Source organism: Lactuca saligna, chromosome 8 (assembly GCF_052625555.1).
Source record: "Lactuca saligna cultivar CGN05327 chromosome 8, ASM5262555v1, whole genome shotgun sequence".
Taxonomy (NCBI): domain Eukaryota; kingdom Viridiplantae; phylum Streptophyta; class Magnoliopsida; order Asterales; family Asteraceae; genus Lactuca; species Lactuca saligna.
Window position 1 is genome coordinate 36,031,956 of NC_136424.1, and position 22,917 is coordinate 36,054,872.

Below are 22,917 nucleotides of genomic sequence, written 5' to 3' on the forward strand. Positions count from 1 at the left end.
GTCATATGCATTTATTTTCGGACCTTTTTGACGTGTTAATGGACAATAAGTCATTGAAATTGATCTATTTCAAAAAAGACAATATAATTTTCAATTATATAAACTGGACCACATAATGTAAATATCAAATTTATTGAATCAAAACCAAATCATCTAATACACTTAGAATTTTTTTTTTTTCTTTTGATTCGGCATTGTATTGAATTCCCCTTATTTCACAACTTGTATAAATTTTGGGGAACATATGAATAGTAGATGACATTTGGCATTGTGTGGAATAGAAAAAGGAGAGGACTAAATCATGCCAATATTAAAAGATGAGGGTTTAACTGTGAAATTAGTTCAAAGATCCGACTTCCAAAATCAAATATTCTTCCCCCTCTCCCCATTACACATTTGCCGGCTTTCCAAAATCCCAAATCCTCCGTCTCCTCCTTTGCTTATAACAAAAAGACAACAAATTTCAAAAGAATCCCAGTTTATTCTTTTGATTCAAGTTATAATTATAGATTAAAGAATCATAATTGTTCCCGTTTGAAAGCTCGTTCTCGTTCTAGAAAGAATTCGCCGGCCGGTGGTCCAATCCGTCGCCGAGTTACCGTATCTCCGGCAATGGGTAGGGCTTTACTCGGCTCGTTTAATGATACATCGGTGATGTATACCCTAAAGGACGCGTATAGTTGGTGGGATGAATTAAACGATTCCCCAATTTGGCAGGATTTGATTTTTCACGTCCTTGCTGCTCTCTATGGCGTCGTCACCCTCGTTGCTCTTGTAAGTTTGCAATTAGTTTCATTTCTGACACTTTATTTCTCCAGGACTTTGATTTCGATGGTTTATGTTTATGGGTTTTTGTTGGTAGCTTGTTTATCTGGTTTTGTTCGTCATAAAACGTCGGATTATCACTTATCTATGTCGTGGAAGATTTGATTTTCTGATTGCAGATTACTTTCAACTACAAGATTGATATGATATTCATTTTGATTGATAATTATATATGATTTCCAACTGTTGCAGGTTCAGTTGATCAGGATTCAACTAAGAGTTCCAGAGTATGGTTGGACCACCCAGAAAGTCTTCCATTTTCTCAATGTTTTAGTTAATGGAGGTCTGTATTTTTCTTTCAAAAAGCATACTTTATAAACCTATCATTAATTTCTAATTAATAAATGTTTTACTGATTACTATTGCAGTTAGATGTTTAATTTTTTTGTTCCATAGGGATGTTCTACAATTAAAACCAGAGGTTAGGAACATTCTGATAATTCATCATCAATTTACTTCTCTTTTCTTGATTTCTCTAACAAATATTGATCCTTTAGATTCATATATTGTTTGTTTTATTTTTGTTCCCAGATTGTTCAACATATATTGCTTGATGTGCCAAGCCTTGCATTTTTCACTACCTATGCTCTCTTAGTTTTGTTTTGGGCAGAAATTTACTATCAGGTTTTTTTATATATTTATTTTTTAACTGTAATTGTGATATTAAAAATTGTAGTTTGTTCATGTGACAATGTTATGCATGTATGACAGGCTCGAGCAGTTTCAACTGATGGTTTAAGGCCAACTTTCTTTATAATTAATGGGATCATTTATGCAATTCAGGTAAAGATTATTCTTTTTTCATTTTTTGAAAGTTGAGAAATGATGTTGCTTATTTAAAGAATTTTTCATGATGAGGTAGGTTTTGTGTGATGTTAACCAGTTTTATAACATGTTAACAGATGGTTTTATGGCTAATAATTTGGTGGAAGCCTATCTCTCTTTTTGTGATCCTCTCCAAGATGTTTTTTGCAGGTTTTCCAAAGTTTATATAATCTATTTTTTTGAAAAAAAAGAAATAATTATCATTAGACTCACCTAAGTATTTTCTTTTCCAGTGGTGTCCTTGTTTGCAGCATTGGGGTTTCTTCTTTACGGAGGAAGGTACATTGAATACTTTTTACTAAATTCCCAATTTGCCCATAGCTGTGTATATGCGTTTTTAAAACTTTGGTGTGAATGGATTTCTTGAAGACCTCTTTACTTTTTTGCAGACTCTTTTCAATGTTGCAACATTTCCCTGTAGAATCAAAAGGCCGGCGAAAGAAGTTACATGAGGTATATAAACTTTTTTTTAGTTTAGAACAGTTCCTATAGAAACATCATTTAAACAGAAGGGTAAAATGGTCATTTACTCACTGTTTCTTTTTATGCAGGTTGGCTATGTTACAACAATCTGCTTTGTGTGTTTCCTTGTAAGATGTATCATGGTGAGTTCCCTTTTTTTCATTTATGTGATGATTGGCCTTCGACATATTATGAAGTCATCAAAAGTTTATTTTCAAAACTCAATTTTTAAATGTTTTTGGTGTTTTTATATAAGTTCATCTAGTTTTCTAATTATGTTCTTCTCTTGTGATTGTGATGTTAGATGTGCTTTAATGCATTCGATGATGCTGCTAACCTTGATTTGTTGGATCATCCGGTTCTCAACTTCATATACTACTTGGTAAGAAAAACTTTGTAGGGCTGCTTTGATTATCAGGAGGACATTTATGTCTTTTTGCACATATGAGAAATTGAGATCGAGTCTTTGTTCAACCTTTTTTGTGTGGGTCAAAAAAATCTTACTTTTTGTCCATTTGACATCGGTCACAGTCGCAATCAGTTGTTCAATCTGTCAGTCACAGTCAGTCATAGTCGGTTGTTCAATCTGTTAGTCACAGTTACAATCAGTTGTTCAATCTAATAATATTTTTACCATTTTCTTTGGAATAGTTGGTGGAAATATTACCATCCTCTCTAGTTCTCATCATTTTGAGGAAGTTGCCACCTAAGCAATCCATCATGCCATATCACCCTATTCGTTGAGAACAAGGGTAAAATTGACAATTTAGGAGCTGATCTCTAGAAAATGAAGCACATGAAGGAGTTGGTTTTTCTACTCATTGATCATGAAGGAAACTAGGAACAAGTGTAGAAGCCAAGCAAATGGTGTTAGAAAGACTTTGGAAGCTTTGGGTTGTGAAATGCATATTTGTTGTATTGATTTGTATTTGTTTGTGTCTTCTTAATGATACTATAGTTTACAACCCAATTGAAAGCAAATGGGATACAAAACTTGATGTTTATAGAAGACAAAATTCATTTAAATGGTTTGGTTTGATGCGAGGTGTAGATGGTTTGGTTTTAGGACATAAGGAGGGGATTGATAACTTGCCTTTGGTTTCATATTTATGAAACCAAATAAAGCAACTCGATTTTGGTATTTTGCACATATCTTGTTTAAACCAATAATACAAAGTAAAACCATCCGAAATAAAGAGTAGTATGTATTATGATTCTTAACATAAAAAATAAGTAACTTAATGCAAGTATTGTATTATATATGATGATACATTTGTATTGAGGTATATTATGTCTTCATGGCGAATGAAATCGAACGTGTTTACATACAAAATGACTAACGAAATGTGTTATGGTTGGAAAAATGATAATTATGGTAATTTTAACGGCAAAGATAACATAATCAATATTTTTATCCATAATTATGAATTATTTGACATGTTAGCTAATCAGAGCGTTGATGATACATAGATTAATTTTAACATAATTTTTTCAAATTTTAAAAGTTTAGGAAATACTCATCCTAACGAAGACTACATCTCGTAAATCCTTATTACGACTACTTCAACTTTCATTAAGGCTATTTATCTTAATTAGTATTTTATTCTAATATTTGTTTTAGCCCTATTTATTAAGATTTTGTCTAATATTATATACACATAATATAAGCACATAAATTACATAGATTCCAACAATTTCCTTTTATTTATTCATCAAATGATTACAATTGTTGATAAATGTCATCAATATATCTTATATAATGTCTATCAGTAAATACACGTTTTACATTCTTTATGGTACATATTTGAGAACCTTAAATGAGTCAACATCATGAATTAAGGTGGGGAGTTGAACTACAATTTAATGGCAACCGTCAACATTATTTCTACAAATTCTCTAACTGTTTAGTAATTAATGTTGCAATTTATAGTTATTCCCACTTCCTACCTAGAAAATACCATGTTTCTATCCGGTATCCACTTGTTATATAAATATTGAACCCATGATGAAACGAAATGTAGTTCCTAGTGATTTTACAACATCCACCAAATGAAGAAGGTTATCTTGATATGCTTCCTACTCATGGTTTGTGTATCTGGATCAGGTTCGAAACTAGCCACCCTTTTAACTTGAAATCATAGATACATGTATCATTTGCCGAATCCTTGTATTTATATTTTTTTTATTATGATGAGGTTTTTCAGGAATTCCATCCAAGCCTAAAGACACCCCAAATCCCCCAATTGGTACTTTAGTTACATGTACGAAATCCGCTGATTGTACATCTTATTGTACGTGTGATAAGAGCAAACAACTTTGTATAAATAAGAATTGTTATTGTAGTGACAAAAAATGTTAAGTCTACCAGTGAGGTATCACTGGCAATAAGTGCATTTAGCCAATATAAATAAATGTTATAAACTTTGATGTGCTATCTATCTAGAACTTAAACATTCAATCACAAGTTGCAAGATCGTTGTTCATGAACTGTATCTTCTTCTCACCACTTAACTAATAACATTTAATGCTCAACATAGATTTATTTATAAACATAAAAAGTGTTTTTGATGTACGCTTTATTGAATATACCAAGTCCGTTGCACGTGAATAAATATATGGCATGAAAAGAATATTGATAAATATATATTGTTAAAAGAGTTATTAATTGTAAAATATAAATTATTATATTAATTTAAAACATTATCATCATTTTAAATATTATTGAAGTTAACCGATAAGAAAGTAGTTGTTAAAAGTTAAAAAGAAAGATTGTTAAAATCGCGATCTTAATCGTAGGATCGTAATATCCTACGATTGTAAGTATAAAACAAATCAAATCGTATATCGTATACATATTGCATTTAGGTAGGATCGTAGAATCAGGATATGATCCGATCCCACCCTCCCTTGATTTATTTTTGAAAAAATATTTAAAAAAAATCGAAAATAAAAAAAATAACCACTTTATTTACTTTTACTCTTTCCCGGCTTACCGTTCAACATTTTATTTTTGTCGTGACTAATGGTTAGATGTTTTTATAGATTTTGAACGGAAAACTAAATATTGGAGGTATTTTAAAGTTTTAAACTTATAAGTTAAAATTATGTTTTTTTGTGGGATCTTAAGATCCTGATTCCGATCTTGTAAACTCAAAAACAATCTTACATAAGATCCTAATCTTGACGACCTTAGTTAAAAGTTTGTATTATTCAAATAATATTTTAAAGTAATTAACATATAAAAATAGATTTAATCATAGGCGGATCCAAGGGGATCCCGGGGTAGCCCGGGATACCCCTCAAAAAAAATTTCGATAGTGTAATTTTTGTTTACGAATCTTTTAATTTTTTTCGATATAATGTATATATACACATCCCTTTAGTTATAACACAAAACAAATAGTAGAGTTATTAGTTAATGTGTTGGTTTACTTTCAATTTTTTCTCCTTACATATCCTTTTTCTATTTTTTTTTTTTTTTTTTTCTTGCTATTTTATCCCACATCGTTAAACATATGTAAATTCAACCATTTTTGTCTATTATATAAGTCTGCTATCCTCATACTTCATTTGATGTGTACTTTGAATCCCACGTCGATTCAAGTATCAAAATATACTTCAACTTCATGTTTATATAACAAGACTTGAGGTCAGCTAAGGATTCGATTATGGTTTGAGTTTGAAACTGAAATGGAACCGGGGAAAACCAAGTACCCCGGACTTTTTTTTTTGATTACCTGAAATATAAAATTGGGATACCCCTTTACTTTGGTCGTGACTCTGAATGATTAAAAGTCTCATGTTTCACTTAAACAAATTTTGTTGAATATTAATTTATATCAAAACTAACTCATAACGCTTCACAGTAAATCTTATTTATAAGATATATTTTGTATATATACGATCTAAACAATAAATAATTTGTACAACCACATAAGCTCAAATAACATTAAAAATCATATAAAATATACAAGTTTTTTTAAATTAAGTATGTAATATATATATATATATATATATATATATATATATATATATATATATATATATATATGGGTAAAGTGAATATATCTAACAACCTTATATAAGTTTAGATACCTAACCACATTATACTACATTGTTTTGCATTATATTTCCATTGTGATCGTCTAAGGTTCTTAAACTTCTACCCTTAACTTGATTTACTTCTAAGATTTTCAGACATTCACCATTATATTCCTCCTACACCATTTGATTTGTAACAGTAGTATATAAAGCCCACCAGGGGGTCTCCAACAGAAAGACGACATTTGAAGGAAGATAATGGTGAAAGTCCAAAATTTTTTGAAGTAATCAAGTTATGAGGTTGAATTTTAAGAACTTTTGGTGACTACAATGCAAATATGATACAAAATTACGTAGTATGATGTGGTTAGGTACCTAAGCTTATATAAGGTTGTTAGGTATATTCACTTTACCCTATATATATATATATATATATATATATATATATATATATATATATATATATATATATATATATAGGTAAAGGTTCAAATGAGAACCATAAATTGTTAAGAACCTAAGAACTACTAATTTTAAAATTAGTTTTATAAATTGCAAAAAGATAAAAGGGCATAATGGTCCATCTTTAAAACCCATTCTTTTGGTTCAGATCTAATAGATCGGATTATATTTTCTTATAAATTTCCAAAAACAAAATAATATATTCTCTCAACTTCTCTTATTCTCTCTCCACCCATCTTCAAGAACACAAACTCTACCACCATTTTCTCCGGCCAACACTACCGCCGGCCGCCACCACCACTGTTGACCACCACTGTCGACCACCATCACCGTCGAAACTATCATGTCATTTTCTTTTACTATCAAATCTACAAGCTCTGTTCGAACCAAAAACCACTCGACGTATGTGATCTCCGATAGATGTTGATTCCGACGACTTTCCTTTGTTCTACTTACTCTGGTTAGATCTGAGCGATTCTGATGGTTTTCTTGTTTCTGATGGTGTTCCTAGTCCCGATCTATCTAGATCTGGTTAAATCTAAGAGAATTCGACTTTTGAAAGCTCTAATCTCTCGTCTCCGGTGTTGGTTATGTGATTTCGAGTCATTGTTGGTGTTTCTACCGCCACCACCTCTGATGACCAACTTTATACCACCATTTTACAACAACCTGGTCTTCCTTGTCCAACATACTCATGATCTACCACCATTTTTACCTTGTCTGGCGGGGTCATCTTCACCGGAGACGAACCTGAACATTATTCATTTCGATGCCTCTCGTTCCAAAATCCTAGGTAGAACATCATACTCACGATTTCATCAACGAGACTCTCAAATCTGAAGATTTTTGGTCTAGATCTAGAATCTCTGATGATAGATCTACACTCTCTGGTGACGGATCTACAATGTCCTTCTCAAGATCTATGATTTATATCTCCAGATCAATGATCTCCGACTAGATTGAGGGATCACATCAAAGATCGCTATCAACCATCACGAGTATTGCTACCTCCCCGCTCCGGTGAACCATCGCTAGCTCACAACCATCTTTTAGGTATGTCAATTTTTGTGTTACTTGTTTTTACTTCTGTTAAACTGTGAATTTAATGCTTTAATTTCTTATTTGTTTATTTGTTTGTTTTTTTTTTTTTTTTTTATTACTTTTGTTAATCTTATTTTTACCGGGTTATTAAGTTGTGAATCCAAGTTTATTATCTTATTTGTTCAGGTGTGAATTTAGTGTTTTAAACCGATTATGTTTTGTTGTTGTTATGATGTGAATTGAATATATAGTGTGGGTTGTTATGTTAATGTTTTTTCAAATACTATGAGTTCAACTCTTTTTAAGTTGTAAATAGTTTTGTTTTAATGTTGTAATTATTGTTTAGTTATGTTAATGTTAGTTTTAACTATTATTTATAAGAAAATATAAGTTTTTAAGCTATGAATTTATGAGTTTTTAAAGTATTAAGCTATGAATTAGCGTATTAACTAGTCTATTAAGCTGAGAATGTGGTTGTAAATGTATAATTTTTATGTATTAAACTGTAAATTTATTATATTAAGCTGTGAATTTTATGTGTTAAACAGTAAATTAGTTGTATTAAGTTATGAACTGATTATATTAAACTGTAAATCAACTGTATTACAATGTGATTTTTTTGGTCTTTGTAAGCTGTGGATTAACTATATTAAGCTACAAATTAATTGTATTAAGAATTAACTGTATTAAGCTGTGGTTTTTTTAGGACTTTATAAGGTGTGAATTGTGATGTTTAAATGTTTTAGCTATTGTTTAGTTTTGTTAATGTACGTTTTAACTTGTGATTTTTGTGTTTTAACTGTGAATTGTTTGCATTAAGCTTTGAATTTTCTTTTTAAACTACGAATTGACTGCATTAAGTTGTGAATTTTCTGTTTGATTTGTAAATTGACTAGATTACACTGTGAATTATGTATATGAAACTATGAAGTTACTTGTATTAAGCTGTGAATTTTGTTTACAAACTTTGAATTGACTATATAAGAGTGTTAAGTTGAAAAGATGGTTGTGGATGCATACTTTTTGTGTATTAAACTTTGAATTTTGTGTACTAAACTGTGATTTTTATGTTTTAAACTGTGAATTGACTGCATTAAACTGTGAATTTTCTTCTTAAACTATGAATTGACTATATTAAGCTGTGAATTTTATGTATTAAATGATGAATTGATTTTATTAAGCTGTCAACTAATTGACATTAAGCTGTGATTATTTTGTAATTTTTTTGTTTGCTTTTGAAATAATGTAATTTTTATTCACGGCTTAATATATTAAATTCATAATTTAAAATATGAATGATTTATGTATAATTTTTTTTTGTTAATTTTCTTCTGAATATATTAAATTTTTGTGTTGTATAAGTATGTAAGAATATATTAGTTTTAATAATAGTTTTGCATTAAATTCAAAACGAGTGAAATAATTTGTTTTATTAGACTGTGAATGTAGTATTTAAGCGATTAATGCATGACTTTATTTACAGATCTGATTTAAAAGAAAATGATGGTTGCGATGCAGGTACAGGTGGTTGGTGGCAACGTGTGGTGGTAGTAGTTGTAGAGTTTGAATTTTTTTATTTCTTTTAGTTTGTGAATTAATGTAAAATAGTTTGTATTAAGTTGTGAGCTTTGTGAACTAAATAATAAATGGAATGTATAAACTTGTAATTTATATAAGTTTTGTGTTCAAATATGAGATCATATAAGAATGAAAATATTATACTGCAAAAATTACAATTTTTCCCTTTTTGTTTCAAAAAGACAAACAAAAATGGATTTTCACATGTTTAATAAGAATATCATGTAAATATCTACTAACTAATAGAGGTTCTTAATCTTTTGTGGTTCTCATTTCAACCACTCCATATATATATATATATATATATATATATATATATATATATATATATATATATATATATATATATATATATATATATATATATATATATATATATATATATATATATAGGGTTAAGTTCAAATGAGAACACTATTTAATGTGAGAACGTGAGAACACTACTTTATGTTACTATTCTACTATGAATTTTGTATATACAATGATATGACATTATTCATCAACAAATATACGAAAAATCACATATTAATATTCACATTAAAATTTTGTATGTACAACTTTATGACATTATTCATTACCGAATATATGAACAATCATATATTTAACATTCACATTAGAATTTACTAAATTACTACACATATATATAAATTTTACAGTAGAATAGCAATATATATAATTACTACAATACTATACATATTAAATTCATAGTAGAATAGTAACATAAAGTAGTGTTCTCACATTAAATAGTATACTCATTTGAACTTAACCCTATATATATATATATATATATATATATATATATATATATATGTTATAATGTGGATGGACAACTATTGTGTGGACGTGTGAATAATGCTATTTTATGAAAATTACTAAAAGAATATATTGTTTAGTAATGTGAATACGTTTAATTTCACATAACTATTGTTATTTTAATGGATTCTCACCAATTCTAATTCATTTTTATTCTCATTCATCGTTTTTTATTTATTTTAATTCTTATAGAATACGACTCAATAAACATCCTGATAACATTCTGACAGAATGAGAATAATTAAAAAAAAAGTGTATAATAACCTTATATACGATTTAATTAGTGAAAATGCTTAATAATTAAAATAATTATATAAGATTGAACGTATTCATATTATCAAACAACATATTTTCTTTGTAATTCTCACATAACAACATTATCCACATGTCTACACAATAAATGTCAATCCACATTTAAACATAGCTCTCTTTCTCTCTCTCTCTCTCTCTCTCTCTCTCTCTCTCTATATATATATATATATATATATATATATATATATATATTGTCGAACGCTGAAATTTAAGTCTTACAAGCCTCTAATACAATATTTGCAATCACTTTATGCATTACAAAAAATATTAATCTTATCCTGTCAATGTACAACCATTTAAAGCATTGCAAGATCTATCTCGTCAAAGGACCATTGAAAAATTAAAAAAAAAAATCATAATACAATTAGTTTTTGAATGTTTAAACTTCATGATAAGATTGCAATGTTGCAGTGTTGTCAATAGCGATCACTATGATCGCTATAGTGAATAGCTAGGCGAGTTGATGGTTAGGGATGTCAACGGGACCAAAAGGGAACGGAAATAGTTGCCCCCGCTCCCGCCCCCGAAATCAGTTGTTGCTCCCACTCCCGGTCCCGCCCCCGGCTCCCCCGTTTACATATCCCCCGGTCCCTCCTTCGGTTACCTTCATCGCCCCGGTCCCACCCCCATTCCCCCGGTTCTCCCGGTTTATACGCTTAAAATTCTTTTTTTTTTTTTTTTGCTAAACAACTACTTTGGTTTAGGCTAAAAAGCTTATTTTTAATAACTTTAAAAGTTTAAAACATAATCTTTTAGAAACTAAAAATTAAAAATCCAACATTAAGAATTCAATATTACAAAACAACAATTCCAACAATATTAAAAATATAAAATATGACAAATCCAATATTACAAATATAAAATACTTACATATCCAAAAAATATGATCAATTCACTACGTCTTCAATATCTATTAATTGGAAAGGGAAAGTGAAACCTAACATACACCTAAAATTAGAAAATCTATTTTGTATATGTATTTTATATTAAATATATATTTTTTTACATAATTTTACAACCGGGGCCCCCGCGGGAGTACGGAACGGAAATACCAACTCCCGACCCCGGTCTCGAAAATAAGCGGGGTTTAATTATGCCCCCGCTCCCGCTTCCGATTTTTTTTAAAAATTTAGTCCCGTACGGGATCGGGGTCCCACGAGGTTTTTTGACATCCCTAGTGATGGTGTGTAGTGATGCTATAGCGAATAGCTAGGCGAGGTGATGGTGTGTTGGTATGAACTTTCTAGTGAGGTAATAGCGGCGTAGCGATATAAAGGTTTTTTTTTTTACAAAAATCCGGTAGATTTTTTTCGTAAAATGTCAAAGATGTGTTTTTAGCAATTAGAATTAGTCCAATTTGTGATTGCAATCACCAATTTTGCATTTGGGATCGCCAATTTGGAGTTGGATCACCGATTTGGAGATTGGCGGGAAAACCATTGATCGAAAAAAAAAAAAAAAAAAAACTTGCGCTTTACAACCTTTTCGATTTCCTTTGTTAATTATGATGCTTCGATTAATGCTTCCAATAGATTCAATTGATTATATATTCCACATTCCTTTACTCATATTCTACAATTCAGTGTTACCACATTTGTTCAAGTTTTCTACTCTGTCTTCTTGTTAACTTCTTATTAAAAGTATTAATTGCTCGAACTTTTGTTTGAAGTGTTAAAAGATCTATTTTTAAGTAAACTTGAATTTTTACATTTAGGTAAGTTTTTATTAAAACAAAAGTGAGCAAAGTTTTTTGAGATTTATGTTAGTTTGATGCCAAGTAGTGTGGTAAACAAAAGTTTTCCTACACCGTTCCTTCTCTCCATATCATGTTCAAAAGGTTCTTTTTCCAAAGTCTTTTGCCCTCTGTTTTGTTTCTTTCTTGTTGTACGCTCTTATGATTTATGTTCTTCTCACTTATAATTTGAATGCTCATTGTCAATCAGTTATGTAATATTCATGTTTTATAATTTATTTGAGTTAATAATATTGGTTTTTAGCTTATTTATTAGTTATAATTGTTAAATACATGAAGGGAAAAATAATATTAATTTTTTGACAAGCAATCGCCAAAAATGAAATAGTCTTTGTTATTCCATCTCCACGTAGCATATAGGTAGGTTGTCGCTATTACCTCACAATCGTTATCGATAACATTGGTTTGTTGAATCCGAAATCTTTGTAGGTATATGTCTGGCTTCTTTTGTTGAATCGGTCAATCTTCCATTTCTTTGCCCTCTATCCCTCGATTAACCTTAAAAACTCAGAGGTTACCCTCATTATCATCAAGATCTCTTTTATCCTTTTCTCTGCCTTTAATCATGTTTTTCCCTATCTCTAACGTCACTCTCATCCAACGTCGGCATCACCATCTTCCCTTTTAACCACTGTTATATCGCCTATCTCTCTCTCTCTCTCTCTCTCTCTCTCTATATATATATATATATATATATATATATATATATATATATATATATATATATATATATATATAACTTCAATAGAGAACCATTATTAATGGTTCCCCAAGGAACCACATCTTTTTTTCAAGTTTTAGAGCTTATTCTTTATCGAAAAAAACAAAAAATATCTAAATTCATATATTCACATTATGAATGCTAAAAAACAATTTATATATTTTTTGGATTCACCGTGTAAATTCAGATTCACATTCTAAATCTACACAAACTCACATTGTGAATTTGATGAAAAAAAAAGTAAATATTTTTTATCAAAGTTGATATCATTGAAAAAAGTATAAAACGTTATGAATTTCTGTATTTTTTTGATAAAAAAAATAAGTTCTAAAAGTTGGAAGAAAAATGGTTCCTTGATTTTGGAAGCGGTTTCATGATGAGATGGGCACTCATCTCCATTTCAGTACAACATATCATATGCAGACCGAAAGTTAGAGTGAGCAGATTATTCAAACTCTTGAGGATATGTTGCGTGCATGCGTGTTGGATTTTGGTGGGACTTGGGATACATATCTTCCGTTAGCGAAATTTTCGTATAGCAACTGTTATCATGCCGGCATCAATCGACCTCCTTTTAAGATGCTCTACGGGAGGAAATGCAGGTCCCCGATTTGTTGGGGCGAGGCCATGAGTTATGGGGAGTACCGAAGTGGTGTTCAAGACCACCGAGCTGATTCAACAGGTTCGGAGCAGACTCCAGGCAGCTCAGAGTCGGTAGAAGAGCTATGCCGACAGGCGTTGTCCAGACTTGGAGTTCTAGGTAGGAGATATGGTTCTCCTGAAGGTGTCACCTTGGAAAGGTTTCATCCAGTTTAGGAAGCGGAGCAAGTTGGGCCCCATGTATATTGGTCCCTTCAGGGTTTTAGCTCGGGTTGGACTGGGTTGCATATCGTCTTGATCTTCCAGCCGAGCACAGTCAGATTCATAGCACATTCCATGCATCTCAGTTGCGGATGTGTCTGGTAGATGATTCCGCGGTGGTGCCTTTGGAGGACATTCAGTTGGATGACCGCCTGAATTATATTGAGAGACCGGTGGTGATTTTGGATCGAAGAACGAAAACCTTGAGGAACAAAGTAGTCGAGCTGGTGAAGGTGCAGTGGCAGCATCGCAAAGGATCAGATTGGACTTAGGAGCCTGAGGAAGAGATAAGGGAGCACTATCTAGAGTTGTTCGAGGTAGCGGAGTTCGAGGAAGAAGTCTGATCCAAGTGGGGAGAATTGTAACACTTATGCCCTGGTATGTGACTCATGACCCTTGAGTATTCAATAATTTCATTTGGTCCCTGATGTATTATGTGAGGCGTAGCAATTGGTACGCTTAGCGTACAGGTTGAGAAGCCGGTACACGGGGTGTACCACTTGGTATGCTTAACGTACTGGGTTGGTGGCGAGACGGGACTTAGGTCGCATACGTTAGTCGTATGTAAAACTTAATGAAGCCCTAATTGGGGGGTTTTGCACCCTATTTAAGGATCCTTATCTTCTGGGGCTGGCCTTTTTACCAGCACCCAAAGCCTCCGAAACCCTAAAACGAGTTGTAGCCTCCTTTGTCAAGCATTTGAGTCTTTGAAGAGAACTTGGTGTTCGTTTTGTTCATTGTGAAGAAGTTATACGATCTTGAAGTTGCTAGTCTTGTAGAAGGAATTCTTGGATCTAGAACCATTACCCATTTTTCAAGAAGTTTGAGGTATCAAGTTCATATCTTGGTTTCTAGATGCTTAGATCTCTTTTTGGGTTAAATAGTTATGTTTTTAGACAAGGTTTGGATGGATGTTGGGATTAGGACGTCCCAAAGGCTTATTCTTTCAGATCTAAGGTCTTCATGGGCTCATTAGGCATAAAGGTGCCAACTTTATGGAGTTTAGGGGCCTCATGTCACACCCCCAAACCTAAATGGTGGAAACATTCGGGGGTGGAGGACGTCACGTAGAGTATCATAACAATTGAATAGTAAAGAAAGTACACACCACCATAATATATATTTGAAAAGTTTACATGACTGTTTTATTACATGTTTCAAAACTCAAATACAATATGATGCTCCAAAAGATGTTACTAACGCCAGAGCATTAGTCCCCAAAAGTCGTTGCTAACCTGGTGTTTAGCGATTCCCTGAGAATACAAGTTATTTCAAAAAAAAAAGTGTCAACAATTAAGTTGGTGAGTTCATAAGTAGATATTTATGTAAATGTATGCCATTTGAAAGTTCACGTTTGTTTTCCAGAAAATCCGATATTTTCTTATAAAAGGATTTAGGAATCGTTGTGTGTATGAAATGAATGTATCGAACCAGGAAAAACCTATATTTTCCTAAAAGTGAGGAGCAATCTTAAATGCCCAAGACTGTAACCTATAAGTAAATATGGCATACTTAACATAATGATGTATAGTTTTATTAGTAAACAAAACTATAAGAAGTTTGTATTTTCATGTAAAAATAATTGTAATATTACTTTTCCCGCAAAAACATAATACCATAATAATTGTCTATCCTGTGAGTTTTCATAACTGTACAATGATGGGTTTTCCTGTAGCGATGTTCTTCAGGCGTCAAAATGTTATGACACTTGTCACCCTTAACCTTCCGGTCCGGTTGTAGCTAACAGCCAGGGTGCGAGATCATCAGTCCCGTATAGATCTATACACACTTATCGTGTTCTCCGGACATGAGACTCTGGTTATAAAACATGGCTTTCTAGTGGTACCTTCATAAGTATAGTGAAGACGAATGTCTCATGGATTCTCAATTAAGTCAGATATTCTTAAAATGTATATGAGTGATTCCTGAAATGATCACCCTTTTTACAGTGTTGACAAAGGCATAATAATGAGTTGTATTTCTTTGTATAAACGTAATGTTATAGTTGAAATGGTTACCTTTGGTATGATGTAGTATGCAAACATATAAATGAAACATATTTCTATTTGTAAAACATATTGTATCCCATGAGGGTAAAGTTGTGATGTGTGATGTTTTGCATGTTAACAACTTCATATGATAGTTAATACAATAGTATGAAAGTATAGCAAAAGATTGATTGTGTTTACTTGTTCCCCCCCCCCCCCTTAAAAGTCTTTAAAAGCATTTAAAAGCATTTAAAAGTATTTGAAAGTGTAGTGATAGGGGTATGAACTCACTTGGTAGAAGTGACGATTTGATGAAAACGAAATGAACCGAACGTTCGGTCTATCTTAACTCCTGATTTTTCGGGAACCGAAATGAACCGAAGGCTCAGTCTATTTCGCCTCTCATAATTTTTCAAAGCGAGCGATTGTTTCATCTTATGGTTTGGAACCTACATATCCTTTGTATACTATTTATATCTTTTGCTTACTCTATTTTATGTTTTCAATTGATTTCCAAAACTCAAAAATATTTTCTTTTCTGTTTTTTTTTTTTCAGGAAATTCACAAAACTCAAAAATATTTTCTTTTCTGTTTTTATTTCTTTTTCAGAAAATTCATAAAACCCAAAAATATTTTTCTTAACTTAATGTTTAATTCTTTTTACTTCGTTTGCTTATTTTTCTTTTCTTATCTCGAAAAATTCGAAAATTCCAAAATATTAAATTTCAGTATTACAGATGCGATTATGTGATAGAACTGGGGCAGGTATAACATTCTTTATCTAAGTACTAGCTAAGTGTCCCTAGAAGCATACTGCTGCATGTCGACCGAAGACTCCAAGACTTTGAGTGAAGCCTTAATGATTAGATATATACAAATCTTTTCTTCCCATTTAGGCTGATAAAATCACTCAAGTCATGAGCTACCTTACTCTTCTCACATTGAGTTAAGAGTTATATGTTTGGTTTGTCTTTAATAGCAGAGGTACTTTCGGTTCTTTAACCACATATTCTTATTTCTCCATCTCCTTTCGGTTCATATTAGTAACCCTTGAGACTCTTAGCATTTACCACTGAGGTTTATGGTTACACAACATCTGTGTTGATGATCTTATTTTCGTTTCACCACGTGCTAAGTGAGACCCAAAATCCAATGCCTTAAACGAATTGACGGTGAACACTCCAAAGTTTTAGTTTTTCACCCATGATTTAACGAAACCACTTTGATGTTCTGTACCTTGAAATCTTTTTTTATTTTTGTGAGATCTTTATGCATTGTCTAACACCAAGACTTTTCTTCCCAAAAGATCCAGTTTTTATTTTTTCTTAAGATTTCAACATCAATATCACCAAGTCACTGAATATATTATCAAACCTACTTGTTTCATAGACCACACTGGTCTCACAAGTACTTCATCCAACTTTCAATCTTATATCAAGTACTGAAGTTCGGTTGAAGCTAAGCCACCCCTTATAGCTTGAATTTGAAAAGATGCCTTTCAATGTTTCTTAATAAACATTTGATCGTATTTCAACGGGAAACCACACAAACACTTCTAAGTCTCTCTTGACTTCGAAGGAAGTGATTCGTGCCCGGGATCCATAGTTTTGTGTCTAAATAGACATCACTTAAATCCCACAAATACTTTGTTTTATTTCTTTTCTATTGGCACACTCTTGCAAGGAAATCTTTAGGATTTTACTAATTCTTGTTTTCAGTTTTGAAGCTTCGGTTGTAAATGCAATGGTGGTGCAATATGTTGAGGCGTGAACTTTTCCAGCCTTACATGAATCAAAAGGGTTGGTCATAGTTTGAAAAAGGATTTGAAACGTTTTCGAATTTGGAAAGGCGGTAACAAGATAAGATTTCAAACCGAGTCATTGGATAAGCATTGCAACAGGCGCGTGAATTTGAAATGGTTCCTAACATCACACCTAATGACGTCCTCCTAGGGAAACACAACTATCAAATCGCCCTTTTACAGGTGCTGATTCAGAATATCGTATCATCATTACTTCTGATTCTTTCTCTCTCCTGGGAATGGTATATAAGGTTTTCTCACACCTCTTGTACCACATTACCACCTCCAAACTTTCTCAAGAACACACCGACGAACTTCTACTATTCATGTTCTTCTTTACCCCTACAACAATGGTTGGATCTTCATCTGTTCATGAACAAACTGCCTCATCTTCTCTGTTGACCATTAAGCCCAACCAGAACCTGATTATTGATCTGAATCCTTTCCTATATGATCCCTATATGCTCCAAGTGGTTGAATGCCTCAAATATTCACCACTCGTGATCACCATGATGCAAGTGGAATCAGTCCCGATGTCGTTTCTCTATATAGTCTATACGATGGCTTCCTATGACAAAAGCAAGGATCACATCTTCTTTGAGATATTCAACCATAAAACTTCCGTTTCCAGAGTTAGATTTTTCTCCCTCTTGAAGTTGGCCTCTGATGATTCTTTTGTTAATCCTGACTCCATCTCTACAAATCAGTTGTTCACAATGTTCTATGATATGGGATATATTGATCTTCTTACCACGGTGACCAAGTTCAAGAAATATTGCCTCCCATCACAGTGAAATGGCTTATTTACCCTTTTATTCAAGGCATATGCGGAAAGGGTTGCTGGGTCAGATGGTTCTAGCAAGGCCTTCATGACCTTACTCTATGGTCTTTATCACAACATCAACTTGGACTATGGATCAATTTTATGGTCCCAACTGGTACAAAGCCTATTTTCTTATCGACACTCTGAAATCTCCTGTGGTAGATTTTGGACCCTTGTCACTCATCGGGCCATCGAGAAGTTTAATGTTCCAGTCATGGCGGATGCATTAAGATCTTTGATTGCAACATTTCACACAACCAAGATCATCGTCTCATATCCAACCAAATTCTTGTTTGTTGGTTCCATTCATGAATCGATGTACAGGTGCGTCACGGCCGGAAACAAGGTCCACTACTAGAAAAAAGCACTTTAATGACGCCCAAAAAATGACACTCGCTGATAGAGGACGCGCATTTTTGGGTGCCCCAAAAATAATGTCATCTCTCTTAAAATTTAAAGGATTTAGAACACGCATTTTTGCGTGCCATGAAATTAGTGTCTGAGAAAAAAAAACACGGACGGCACCTATAATAAAACGTGCGTTGTCTAAGGGTGTCGCTTTATAAATTTTAATAGAAACACGCGTTCCATCCTTCTAGGGGGAAATGAAATCCTGAAATATTAAAATGCCCGCCTTCCTTTTTTCTCCTCCACTTTAGTTTCCCTCTTGCCCTAATTATCGACGCTCCTTCCTTCCCTCCTCCCGACATTGACTGCCGCCGACTTCTTCCCTCGCACTTCGACCACCGTTACTTGCCCTTCCCGGTCGTCGACATCGATCAAGGCAACAGTAGGCACGCCATCTCCGAAGTTATGTATACCACTGGCTTTTAATTTCATGTATTCGGTAGCTTCTCTTTATGGGTATCTCTAATCTACTCAATTTATCTGTTTCCACCGCATCGGTTCCTTATTTTCCTCTTTCATTCTCTTTACAAAAAGCCCTAATCTATGAACCAAGGTAAAGTCCGATCAAATTAATATATTAATTTTTGTGTTACTTCCCATTTTGTTTCGTCTCTCTTCTTTCTGTCAACGCAATCTATGGTTTGGTACTAGTGACTGCTTCCTCCAGCCATTTTGGTTCGTTAATTTCAAATGTAAGTTGGAATTTTTACCGATTTCACTAAAGATGACATCAAGGTCAAATTTTTTGGTTCGTCTCTCTTCTTTTTATCAATGTAAACAGGTATCCCATGAATTTTTTTTTCAAAAGGAAGTGAACTCTAGGTTTTATAAATAATGAATTATCAATGAGTGATTGATGATTCTGCACTTCGCTATTATGCTATTTAGTTTTTATATCTTTGATTTGTTTTTTGTAACAGAGTGATTGATGAAGATGCACTACAACAGGCCCCAGCTGCTGCAGTCAGCTGCATAATTTTCTTGAACCTGAAAGTGGGTGGAAACTTGTTTCAGCTTAAAATATATAAAGATTAAGAAGCTAGCAATAAAAAAAAACAAGAAATTATGAAATTGATTTTGTAGTTTGTTTTTCTTTTGGTTGTCTATTTTAGTAACAACCTTTTATACCATTTCAATTTTTAACTTTCACTTAGTGTTGCTATTAACTTTCAGTTAATATGAAGTGTGAAGTTGTTGATCCTGATGGTCTACTGAACCAATTAAGGTTTTTGAGGTCTATGAATGTTGATGGAGTAATGGTTGATTGTTGGTGGGGTATAGTTGAAGCACATATAAACGGTTATTTCAAATGGTGCGTGAGCTTAAGCTCAAGTTACAGGTTTGTCCTCTTTGAGACATTTTGTCACCTGTTGCTGCTATTTGTTGCATTTTTCATTTATTTTGAAAATAAAACAAGTGACCATAAGGTAGGTTTGGTGAATTCTCAGATGTGGCATTCAGAGTTGTTGCTGATGATTGTGTAACTTCATATAGTGGAACTGGAATCGTGCACTGTGCTCCAGCATTTGGTGAAGATGATTATCGTGTTTGTTTGGAAAATCAAATCATTCATAAGGTCTGAAATATGTTGATCACATATGCATTGTATCTTTATTTATATCTTTTTTCCTATAACCCAATCACACTTGTTCTTCATTATGTAGGGAGAAAATCTTGTTATGGCAGTTGATGATGATGGATGCTTTACAGAAAGAGTTATTGATTTCATTGGTCAATATGTCAAAGAGGCAGATAAAGATATCATTCAAGCAGTGAAGGCAAGAATAGTTAAATGTTATATAATTATTAACAGGAACATTTATGTAAAATGATTATTCCTTACCTTTTGTTATGGATGTATGCAGGATAAGAGCAAACTGGTCAAATCTGGAAGCTTTACTCATTCATATCCATTTTGTTGGAGATCCGATACTCCTTTCATCAACAGAGCAGTTCCAGCTGGTACACTTTTTATACTCATCTTTTGTGTAAAAGACATGAATTCCCTTCTCATCCTCATTATATTTTTGGTCAAGGTTTGTAGCAGTGGAAAAGTTGAAAGATTAACTGCTTGAAAACAATGAGAAAACAAAATGGGTTCCTGCTTTTGTAAAACAAGTATTCTATTTTAGGCTAAACAGAAATGAAGCTGATTGTGAAAAAGACTTAATTGAATAATTGTGTTCCCAATTATTTATGTTGCTGACCCTTTTCATTTCGTGATCAAATGAAATGAATTTTTTTCAATATATTATGTTTTTGAACCAAAGATTAGGCTGGAATTTCTTAGATATTCAGTGATAGTAGGCTAGCACATTGAATAATTGTTTAAAAAGACATGATGTATTGTCTAAATTGTTATGGAATTCAAGTTGTGCATAATATCAATTAGTTGTATCAATCAATATTTTTGGAATTTTATCTTGTGTCTTAAAGGTTAAATTCAAGATTGTTCAAACAGGTTTCTTCTTCATCGCATGAGTAACGCTTTCCCTGAAATGCCAATTTTTGGGCTGGTTGATTGGTAAGAAGAAAGATTTCTACTTGAATTTTAGAAATTAGAATCATAATAACTTATATGATGAAACCTAAAATCTATTGATGTCATTTATTTATTTATTTTTATCTTAGGAACCCTGCTGAATTGGCCATCCTGATCCAGATCATGAAAAAGCATGTACTATACCTGATAAAGAGATTAAGGAACATGATGAGAAAGAAAAAGACACATCAGAAGACACAGAACAAAGAGAACATGATCAAGATGATAAATATTGTGATGTGACACATCATTTTTCCCAAAATAAACCCCCACGTACTCTTGAAGACTCTGTAGTTGAACTCTTTCATCAAGGTATATACTAGTTCCATCTGGTTGTTGTTATAAAGGTATTGCATTCTTTTGAACAATTTATTTCATGTCCTTATTGAGCCTTTGTATGTTAGAAGATGTACATCACCAAATGCTTTGTCTTCCTGAGAAGGTGAAGGAAAGATTGAGCAACTCAGATGATTACCAGTCATTTTTGATGTGCATTGCAGAGTATTGCACAAAGAGTATTACTCGAGCACAATTGCAATCAAGGGTAAACTTATATACACAATACACATTATTTAAAGATTTATTCTTTTTTGTTTCTAGTATCTACTTCCTGCTTTATTGCTAGATATCTGCATTCGTTGTTTGTGTATCCATAAAACTTCTAGATGACTTTTTGTGTGGTATCCTTAGATTGAATTTGATAAATTAAAGAAATTTTTATTTTTGTTAGGTAAATAGTTTGCTTGGAGCATATCCGGATATTGTGGAAGAAGTCAATGAGTTTATAGATCGCAGTGAAAAGACAAGTAACTGTACACATAAGTTCTTATTTACATTTACATGCCTAATAAGAATCTATAAATCTTCATCTAATAATGTATATATATATATATATATATATATATATATATATATATATATATATATATATATATATATGCAGATAGCTCTTCCCCATGAGTAAGTTTACATATAATTACATATATCCTAAACCCAATGACGATTTTACCTAAATGCCCCTCCATGTTATTTCCTCAGTAATGTAGGATGTTAAATTGTTTTTTTCATGACTCTATAGCATGACTTTGACTAGCTTTGGCAGGATCCTTATGGAGTCATGGACATTTACCTGGAGTAATAAAGGGTAATCACGGGGGTAAAGATGGAAATTCTGATGGAGATGAAATGGAAAAGAATAGTTCGGCCATCAACGAGAAGTATCTAAAAAAATCAATTCAAGAACTTGACCTTTCTGATTGTGAATGTTTTTTCATATTTGACCATGTGCTCATTTTTAATCTCTCTTTCTCTCACTTTGTTGTAAACAATTATTTTCTGCTTTTGGGTCTATTTTAAAGATAGCGATGTTTGACAAAAATGGTGGAGTTCAAGCTCTAATTCAATACCCTAGTGAGAGTTAATTAATTTTTTGATAACAAGTGTTGAGAAGCTTATTATATATAATATAATTTTGTAAAATGTTAAAAAAATTATAAATTTCAGTTGTTCGGACAACTATTGTAGCCAAGGAAGCATTTGATGACAAGGGTTTTAAAAAAATCAGCACAAATCTTGTTTACAGCGATGCACACATTAGGTTATTAGAACTATTAATTTGTAAATTTCGTTACAACTTCTATTGATTTGTTTTATCTTTCCAT

The 22,917-nt window shown here is 32.4% G+C and overlaps 1 protein-coding gene across 1 annotated transcript; it reads left to right on the forward strand.

Annotated features, from left to right (window-relative positions):
• The first annotated feature begins 380 nt into the window (after positions 1 to 380).
• Positions 381 to 3,253, forward strand: LOC145010909 (tobamovirus multiplication protein 3-like). Its single transcript, XM_078969480.1, has 11 exons — positions 381 to 774; positions 1,018 to 1,108; positions 1,194 to 1,246; positions 1,357 to 1,449; positions 1,537 to 1,608; positions 1,728 to 1,800; positions 1,884 to 1,929; positions 2,040 to 2,103; positions 2,202 to 2,255; positions 2,417 to 2,494; positions 2,764 to 3,253. Exons 1-11 carry the CDS (start codon positions 613 to 615, stop codon positions 2,854 to 2,856), a joined length of 879 nt encoding a protein of 292 aa, XP_078825606.1. The 5' UTR covers positions 381 to 612; the 3' UTR covers positions 2,857 to 3,253.
• Positions 3,254 to 22,917: the final 19,664 nt, after the last annotated feature.

Excerpts from the sequence above, each read along its gene's own strand:
- LOC145010909 (XM_078969480.1), top strand. The coding sequence starts at position 613 with ATGGGTAGGGCTTTACTCGGCTCGTTTAATGATACATCGGTGATGTAT. Across the intron at positions 1,247-1,356 it reads TTCTACAATTAAAACCAGAG|ATTGTTCAACATATATTGCT; the intron begins GTTAGGAACATT and ends TTTTGTTCCCAG. Across the intron at positions 1,609-1,727 it reads GGATCATTTATGCAATTCAG|ATGGTTTTATGGCTAATAAT; the intron begins GTAAAGATTATT and ends ACATGTTAACAG.